This window comes from Cebidichthys violaceus, unplaced genomic scaffold (assembly GCF_023349555.1).
Source record: "Cebidichthys violaceus isolate CVI_PGR_0920_01 unplaced genomic scaffold, fCebVio1.0.p SCAF_1, whole genome shotgun sequence".
Classification (NCBI taxonomy): Eukaryota; Metazoa; Chordata; class Actinopteri; order Perciformes; family Stichaeidae; genus Cebidichthys; species Cebidichthys violaceus.
In genome coordinates, this window is record NW_027176262.1 from 18407664 (window position 1) to 18417949 (window position 10286).

Genomic DNA, 10286 nt, shown 5'->3' on the forward strand with positions numbered 1-10286 from the left:
TCTCATCACCATCGCCGAGGACGGTAATGTCAATGTGTAAATAATGCAGGTTTGTAATATTCAAAAATATTTGTCTTTGCAAATGTTAAATGACAAAGGGAATACATTAAAATATGTGTTTGGCCTCCAGAATACATGCAGTGTGTTTTGGTAAGAAATACTGTTTGTAAACATTAATATTTACAAGAGAACTCCACAGGGTCTGCAAAACTAATCCCATCAACCTCAGCTGTACATCATGTTTAGTGTTAATGAGCAAATGATAGCATGCTAACCTGCCTAACTACAAGAGTGAACACGGTAAATATTAAACCTGCTACACGTCAACATGTTAGCATTGTCGTTGTTGTGAGCATGTAGCATTTAGCTAAAAAAAAAAAGAGCTGTACATTGTGTTTAGAGTTTATTAGCAAATGTTAGCATGCTAACATGCTTAACAAAGAGAGTGTACATAGTAATATACCTGCTACACATCAACATGTTAGCATTGTCATTGTGAGCATGTAGCTTTTAGCTAGCCATAAAGCTGTACATTAGTGTTAATTAACAAATGTTATAATGCTAACATGCTTAACTAAGAGAGTGAACATAGTAAATTATAAACCTGCTACACATCAACATGTTAGCATTTAGTTCAAAACAACAACGCTGTGCCAGAGTGCAGCCTCACAGAGGTCCTGGCGGCTGCTCACACCTGTTAACAAGCAAACAGTAATCAGTCTTCATCACTAAGCGTTCTCAGCACTCTGACATTCATTCATCTGATTTTATTTCTCAAATTTATTCCTGGAGCAAAACTTTCTATATATTAAATATATAACACACACACACACACACACACACACACATACAAAAGCAAAGGAGCGGTTGTTGATTCCAGCCCCCTCACATCCGTCCTCTGCCTTTATTCCTCTCATATTGAATTGAACTCTTTCCAGCCTAATCCACCATCCTCACACCCACCATGATGACATCATAATGTGGCCCTGCTACATTGTCGAAGGCAAACTGCCCAGAGCGGATTATTAATCTGTGGCCCACATTAACAGATTACATCCTGATCAAAAGAAAAAAGTTTCTGGGTTTGATGGAACGTCTGGACCCTTCATACATCCTGAATTTTAAACCTTGTCCCCTCTCTGTCAGGAAGTACAACCACCAAGATCACAAATGTAGATTTATATTCTCAAGCAAGGGACAAACCTTTTGAATATTACACCAACTGAGAGAGAAGTACACTTGAACCCTGCAGATGAATACTGTACTCTGCAAAGATGAGGTTGAAAGCATCGGCCTTCAAACACCCGTTTCACTGAAGACTTCAGTGATTGTTCTCTTAGCTATACACAGTACAACCAAGCCAACATAGCTAGAAGTTATTCAAATATCACCGTAACATCTATAGGTTGTGTCTCAGGCTGTGAAAGATAAAACATATACATTACACTGAAAGAGACAGAAAGCTGAAACAAACCAACCTAACATATAAAAATAACTTCTAAATAAAACACAGCTGACTCTTCCATGAACTTGTCTTCATGATTGTTTTTGCAAAGGTCTCACTCATTCTGTGTGCACCATTCAGAGCCAGTTTAAAGTATTAACTTTAAACGTGCACTAAAAGAGCACTGTACTGGGTCACACTGCTTCAGCGCGAGCCAATGCAACGCTCCCAGCATGCATCAGTTCAGCGCTGTAAGCCGAGCCTGCGGGGGGGCACAGAGAGTACTGTTGTACTGTAACTGTATCACATCCTGTACTCAAATGAGACCGGGCCGAAAGGGAAATCCAGCTTCAGTTTTACATACGGACACTAAGCTAAAGGGAGATTAGCATGGACCAGCAGCATAACGTCATCTTTTACTTTTGGTAAATGTCTGCTAGTTTATCTGATGTATTAGGATGAGACTGATTTATCAAAATGACATAAGAATTCTTTTTTAAAAATGCTCATTATTTAGTTTATTTCCTTTATTTTTATGGACCGAAAAAAAAAAACAATCTCATACGAGGAGAAGAGATGCTTTGAAGCAGATTTAATTACTGGCTCATTTCTATGTGCCCCCAGGAAGGTACACAAACAGTAATACAATTAATACTAATACAAGCTCAAACTACAGTAAATACTCAATTCAATCATACATTCAATCACATGCCAGCTTCTAAAAGCCGTTTCAGAGTCAATGACCCATTTGGAAATTAAACCTCAAGACGTCGTACATGAATCATGGAATGTTAATTCACTTGAAAGTATTCTTCCTACAGATGTTTTGTAGGGAAAAACAGTACAAATAAAGCAAAGTCTCACTTCCTGAAAGGTGTCTTTACTGTCCTGCTACTGTACGTTAGCCACGCTAACATTACTCCATCTAATCACTCCGATGAGGCGGAGAAACCATCGCAGTAATTCACAGTATTTCTAGAGCGATTCCAACTCTCACCTGTGGGAGAAATGAAGCACTTGTTGTTGTTTTTTTACACGATAGAAAAGAAATGCCTCTTTCTCATAATAGAATGCAGGCGAGGCCAAAACACAGGCGGTGGGGTTTACGAGTGAACGAAAAAAGGTGAACGAGTGAGCAGAAGGGGGAGAAAACAAAGTGTCTGAGGTAGACCAGGACAGATTGTTGGTGGGAGGAGATGGAGGGCGAGAGGAACAGAAAGGACTCGCAGTGAGAGAAACAGAGGAGAATGATTCATCTTCAGCTGAATTGCGACGATGTTCTTGTTTATCCAAACTGCCAGAAGGTGCGTCGATTTGAACAGAGACACCTAATGAGGAGGACACAGGGACAGAACACAGAAAAGACCGTTTTAGAGTCTGAAATAGCTCAATGTTCTCCTCTGTGCTACACACTGAGGCCTGTTTATACACGTATTAAAGAGAGTTCATACTGTGTATATAGTAAAGCAGTTACCTCTACAAATGATATACTTTTTAATCCACATTGTGAGATCATTTCCATGAAACTTCTGAGCACATGAGGGATTCTTTGTGGAGAAACTAAGGATTTCTTTAGTGCGTACAAAATTCAATCATTTAGAAGCCTCACTACAAAACAGCAATAACTAATGTCTTTACCACTAGCGGAGCACAAACAGGGTTAAGTTTGTTTTAAGTAAAGGGGACACCAGAGAATTAAACCTCAGATGTGCTTTGAGTTAAATCCTAATCTTATGCTGTAATCTTACGATGTCAAAATGCCTCCAACTGGCAGGTTAGCATAAGCGTTAACAACTCTTGGATCCTGCAAAGCTGAATGTTATCACGTTTGCATGCAAATGCATTGAGCATGGAATGTTCAACATGCTCTCGGTGTCATGTTTAATGTGTTTATTAACCGTTTGATGGATTATGTGGAGGGGGGAGTTGTGTTTCAGCCTAGTGCAACGTAACATAGATAAAACATAGGATTGGTTCCGCGTGCTGACATGTTAACATGCTAGCATGTTAACATGATGCATTAGTTTGAGTTGCAGTGCCGCTGACATTCTTTACATTTAACTGAACATGTTACATGTTATATATATACTGAAGAGAAAGAGAGAAGAGGGATGCATAGGGAGAGAGGAGAGAAACATAAAAATATGGAGAGATCATGGGTTCACCTTCATCTCCTCTCTCTCGTCAGCACACCTGTTAAAAAAACAAAAAAAACTGCTGCAGACTCCTACTTTTCCATTTGCCCTTGAATTATTACACACCCCATAACAACGGTTCCACCTCAGCGGTATTCCATAACTCTCCTTATAAACCAGAGGCCACGTCTGTTTGATATTAAGCAGGCAAAGCACACACACACACACACACACACACACACACACACACACACACACACACACACACACACGCTAACGTCCCTCTCCATCCCAGCACAGACAGACATTACTGTCAAGTGTTACTTAAAACCCAGCTGACACAAGGCCGATGCAGACACATGGCTGCTATCAGAGGTAAAACGGTGGTGGACAAAAAAAAAAAAGAGAGAGAGAAGCATGGATGGAGAGGAGGAGGAGTTGGAGGGAAGGGAGAAAAAGGAAAGGTGGAGAAGATATGGATGATGAAATGCAGAGGTTGTGTGTGTGAGAGAGAGAGATGGACAATGGGAGGTCGGTGCAGGGCAATGAGAACATTGCGGGCTGCTGAAATATTCATGGTGCAGTGAAGTGATGGAGACCGGTCTGGTCCTACCTGTCATTGTGTCCACACTAAGTGCCTGCTCACTCCTCCTGTCAGTCAAACCAGACGGTCAGTCCACAGCACTGTCGGTCAGCTTTTACACTCTTCTCTCCCCAGAGGCTCTCTGGAGTCAGACTCCCTACCCTCCCCGTCTGTGATCTCTCTCTCTCTCTCTCTCTCTCTCTCTCTCTCTCTCTCTCTCTCTCTCTCTCTCTCTCTCTCTCTCTCTCTCTCTCTCTCTCTCTCACAAACTCCCGTCCTCGGCCGGTCAACCACTCCCTCCTCTGCCTCCACTCTCTCCCTTGCTTCCCGGAACACTCCCTCTTCATCACCCCCTCCTCCTTCCCCTTCTTCTCTTCCACTCCTCCTCCTCCTCCTCCTCCTCCTCTTTCGTTAGCTATAGGCAGAGGACACAGGCAGAAGGGGTGGAGCCTGGCGCAGGACCACAAACACACACGCTGCACCAGCATCAGCATCTGTACAGCCAGGCACCACCAGGAAGAGATGCTGCAGAGCCAGACTGAAGGATCAATGACACACACACACACACACACACACACACACACACACACACACACACACACACACACACACACACACGCAAAAAGGTGACTCTGCACATGAGGCCCACGTGCCCTTATGTTACATTTGCGTATAACTAAACTTCAAAATGTACCAAATGAGCATCACAAAGTATTCTTGTACTTGGTCTCAACAGAAAGTCTGAATTATATAAATCTGGTAATATTCTTTTCTTTTTATTATTGTTATTATTTTTGTCGATAAATCCCAAGAAAAAGACCAAAACCACCACGTATTGTCTGTGTAGCCAAAGCCTGATAAATCTTCTTCCATTGAGCCATAGAGCTCCACTGTTGTCCAAAAACTGTTAGAAACACTGTCGCCCTCGGTGACGTGGTCCTTCATCATTTATTTTGACTCTCTCTCTCACACGCACACACGCACACACACACACACACACACACACACACGCACGCACGCACGCACGCACGCACACACGCACAGTCCTGTTGCCCCAAACACACACTACTAGAGCACTGATTTGGGTTAATCCACAAGTGAAAATGATACCAGAATCAAATAAAAACTATAAATTTACAGAAGCTAAATTAGTGACTTTGTGTAAGAACCGATCGATTCAGGCCCACAGACTGACCAACACTGTTAGTTTTATAGTTTTATAGTGCTCTTCAAATGATCAAATTGTACAATCCATCATCCTTCAACAGCCTCTTTAAAAACCGGTTGTTCCTCTTCTGCATCTGACACACCAGACTGAGGCCAAACACTACAGCACAATCAGTTAAGTGATGTCTGTGCAGCAATACAGCGGGCTGTGACTGACAGCTGCAACACCGCTTCAGTCCTCTCGTCTCCATCTACAGCTGAAGGATCGTACTGTACGCTGCACTGCACACATGCACATCTGCAGTGGTACCCTCCACACTGTAGATGTGCTCCTGGTGTCACCGTGCACTCTGTTCATGTCTGTCTTTTTAGAGCTTACACAGAGATTACCTTTAACCCCTCCCACAAGGCTGAATCATAAAATACGGGGGTGTTTTTAAGGAAACGATTCCACTCTCTCTTTGCTTAAATTCAATTGTGTGAATGTGAGCACTAAGTATTCTCCACGCCCTGCTGGAGACTTAATTAAATCCGAGTGAGACACAGAACTGCACAGAGAAAGCTTGGAAGCACCGACAGCAGCTCAAACGTCCTGCAGACACTGAAGACAACCGTTTATTCTCTATCTTGAGAACCTTGTTTTTAATTGTTTCAAATAGGGCTCTGTACTGATTTGGGGATGATTAAAAACATGAAATGGGCAGTGGTGCACGCTTTTAATGTAGTCTGCTTAATGAACAAAAATCTAAAGTGTGTTGAGCTAATCCTAAAGGTGAATGAACCTCAGCGGGATCATTTAGATAACAGAACATTTGTATTCCCCTTCACAGTCATAAAACATGCACCCGAGTTCAGTACATCTAAAAAAAAATAAAATAAAAGGGAGAACACAAAGTGTATTTGCTCAAGACGTGTGAACCAGGTGGCCGAGGAGAGCAGATCTGATGACCACTGATGTGGAGGAGCTCTGGTTACAGTGAGAGGACAGATGGCAGAGGAGGAGAGACGGATAAACGCAACAATAAAAAAAGAAAGAAGGAAGTTGGTCGATTGAAGCTCGCTCGGCAGATGCTGCTGAGACCAACAGCACACACAGACTCTCTGTTATCATCGTTCTCCAGCCTGCATCTCACCTTCTGCGGCCCAGCAGAGTGAAACCCCTCACCGCCGTGTGCCTCCTGACTTCACGGTGTTCTCCTTTAAGGCTCAACCCCAAAATGTCTGCATATGAACGGCTGCAGCGTGTGTTTGATAAGAGATCGACCTCTGACCTCTGAGTTGACGAACGCATCAAAAGCAATTTTCTGTAAATGTCAGCAAACACCCTACAGGCCTCTCTTCCTATGCTTGTGAGGACCTTCCCTTAGACACCCATTCTCTGACCACTTCACCTCAGTCCAGTACGTTAACGCTTAAACCACTCGGCCCTTGCAGAAATAAAGGGCGGCTGATCCCTCACTGCAGGACCAGCTGTCACTCCACGAGCCCTTCTGGTAACCTGCAGCTGACTTCATATATTTATATTTACCATCATTCTCTCGCCTGCTCTAAGATCTGAAGCTCGGTGCACAGGACTCGTGCATCTGTCTCACAGTTTGCACTTAAATCTTGACACCTGGGAGCTGCGGGACGCTTTGCACCACAACACTGTCTGAGCAGTCTGAACGGCACGTGTTACATCTTGGACAACGATCAGACTCCCGTGACCCCCCCCCCCCCCTTACTGTCTCCGCACCTGTCGCTCAATATGGCTGTCTGGTTTCTCTGGGGATCACGGCGTCAGTTTGCATGCATTCATTTACGTCTCCAAGAAGTGATACAAATGTCAATCTACTTTGAAACAGCTGGAGAGGCCGACAGAGACTCTACTTAATAATCAGCCATTGTCTCCACCACAGATGTGATCGGTCCTGGCAGCAGCACAGCATTTCCATGATATTTGTAAAGCAGGATGTGATATAGACACAGAGACTCAAGGCTGCAGCAGGGAGAAGAGCAGCATATGTCAGACTGCCAAATGGCCATCAGAGAGCATCATGTGTTTCAGAACCAGAAAATGGACCATCACGTCCTGCAACATTGTGATCATAACAAGGATCCCATTCACGATAACAACCACCATCCTCCCAGCTTGTGAGTGAATACAGGCGATGAGTCAACGACACTGAAGCTGTGGCTTCAATCATGTCTGAGGCAAATGACAGACTCAATGACACCTGATGAGATAGTTAATTAAAAAGGTAAATATTTCACTCTCTAACACCTCAATTAGCACCAACAATACTATAATCAGAGAGAAAAGTGGTGAAAATAAACCATTAAATATTTTTTAAAAATGTATAGACATTTTAAATCAATCTAGCATTGCAAGAATATTTAAGATGAAAAAAATGAATGACATTCATATGCAATGCATCCCATCGGGCTCATTTGAGCAGTGACTGATGGGCTGGTGGAACATATGTTTCTTTCTACAGCCTCTCCGCCCAATGAACGTCGTTGTCAATACATGTCTGGTTCAATTCGTGCACATTTGGAAACACATTCACGATGAATGCATCGTCTCTCTTGTGTTTCTGTTGCGTGTGCACGAGAAGCGGAGAGCTCTCTCACCGTTGTTGCAGTACTGTAGCAGCAGGTTGGTGCTGTCATACAGGCTCCCGCACGAAGAGATCCTCTCCGACATTCCCTTCTCCTTCTTATTCCTTCTTTCCTTCGTCCCGGCTCTTTCCTCCTCTCCGTCGGCTCCTTTGTCCTCCTTTCCTCGTCCCCTCTCCGTCTCTTCTTCACGCCGTCACCCCTTCCCGTCTCCTCCTCGTTCATAAACGGACAGACACATACACCTTTACCTGCTATCCTGCTCCCCCCCACGACTCTCTCCCGCTCCTGCCTCGCTGCCAGCGTTAAGCTGCACACTGTACATACTGTACTTCCGTTTGTGACTTTCAAAATAAGAGTAATAGCGACGGACACCACATTGGCGACTATAATGTTTATATTATATGTGCGCTTCTATATGATTTCAACATTTAAATTGCATGAGTCATATATATATATATATATTGAGAGAGAGAGAGAGAGAGAGAGAGAGAGAGAGAGAGAGAGAGAGAGAGAGAGACACACTACTACTATAAGCTTCACTTAAAAAAAGAAAACGTGCCTTTCTTGAGCTGTCACATATTTAAGCTAGGCTAAAACTCAAATAACAGTCCCACACTCCGTCGTAGCAAGCATTAAATTTATCTCTTAATAGTACCATCAAAATGTCACATTGATTGTTACTTTGCTTTCCAGATTTCCCGTTAAGAGCGATTCTCATTTAACCTAAAAATGTCACGATACATATACAGATAGAGCTATGTTATTCCCCGTAACAGCTGGGCTAATGATTTTATTCAAATATGTATTAGTTTATGAATTAATTCACTTACGTATCTAGTGGTGCGACGATCAAGGGCTTTTATTTTGAACAGACACCTTCGGCTTCTGGTAACAATCTACAAGACACTTGATGAAATATCCTCGCCTGCCCTGCGTACCACTGTTACTATAGCAACAGCCTCCCCACTAGCTCCGGGGCTCCTGATTATTGGAGGCGCGAGAGAGATGATTCTAACTGTACACATTGAATAAAACCGGAACTGTACGCCTTACATGTCTGAAGCTGAAGTTCCTGACCAGAGAAAGGTGATCCCGGTGTCAGTGTTGGGATCCTGAATAATTCATTGGAGACGGTGTGAAACACAGGTGCTCATAATTGATGCCAAAGCCAAAGACTATTTATGCAGAGCGGGAGGTTAAACGGTCCGTGTACGTTTTAATAGTCTGTTTGACCGTTTAAATGAAAAAACGAAAATACAGATATAACATGTTTTTTCCGTTATTGTTGTCTGAATCCAAAAATGAAAAAAACGAGAGAACCAAAGTAAAATAACGAGCCGATTTTTGTTTTTGCAAATCCCTTTTTTGCCTTTAAAAAGAGATGCAAAGAATAACAGGTAATCCGGAAGTAAGAATATTTCAAAATAAAAGGTCAATATAATAGAATGACCGTATGTTAACAGTAGATGACTACATGCAGTTTCATATTTATTTATCCATTGACTCAGCAAGAATCACGTTTTCGATTAATGGGTGAATTGTCACAGTTCGTGATATAGTTTAATCAAAGTCATTTTCGTGTTCAAGGAGTTGTTGGCACTGATATTTATTTTTCCACCGTATTGTGCTGTTGCTTTAGTAGTGAATGAAGTAGATGCAAAGTAAAAGTGTTCAGAATTTCTACCACTAGATAGCAGTATACGTGTATTCAAACCAAAGATGTAATCATATTTACCTGTGCCTTAGTTCATTTTCTAGGTCATTGATACAAATGTATTTAATGCTGATTATTTCATCTGATATTTGATGTTTATGTTTAATTTGCAACCTACTTGTATACATCATGTATGTACTTGTTATTTGTATGTCATGGAAGTGTGAGCATGTGTAATTCATGAAACAATAAATAATGACAATTGAACAATTAAGAGACGTTTGGTTAAATTTATTGTTATCCTCGCACTAATGTGTTTGTTCACGCCGTTTGTTTGTATTTGTCATCGTTTCCTTTTAGTTTATTAAATACTTGTAGTCATCACACAGCAGCAGGATCAACGTCTCTCCACGTTGAATGAGGCACTTTGCGCATTTTACGCACGTGGTACAGCCTCGTAAGCTTCACTAAAAAGGACTATTCAAATTCCCTGAGAGGACAACATGATCGCTGGTGATCTAACGGTAGTGACCCGACTGTAAAAAACATCTGGAAGACAGGATGAGTCCAGCTCCACCAGAGCTGTCGGGACATTTTGATTAAAATTATACCTAAAAATACTCCATTTACTACGGATAAAAATAAATAATGTTACATCCTGTCGATTAATGTTGCTCCTTAAATTAAAAATTGTTCAACATT

At 42.2% G+C, this 10286-nt stretch overlaps 1 protein-coding gene across 3 annotated transcripts in view; it reads right to left on the bottom strand.

Moving 5' to 3' along the window:
* eml2 (EMAP like 2) overlaps nt 1-8214 on the bottom strand; it is a 29726-nt gene extending 21512 nt beyond the window's left edge. For 2 of the 3 annotated variants that reach the window (XM_068713227.1, XM_068713217.1), the window contains exon 1: nt 7943-8214. In XM_068713227.1, the coding sequence (XP_068569328.1) occupies nt 7943-8015 (73 nt within the window). In that variant the 5' untranslated portion in view covers nt 8016-8214. Of the gene's footprint in view, nt 1-4192; nt 4314-7942 lie in introns of those variants that run through there. The other variant, XM_068713236.1, reaches the window with a different exon arrangement.
* Nucleotides 8215-10286: the final 2072 nt, after the last annotated feature.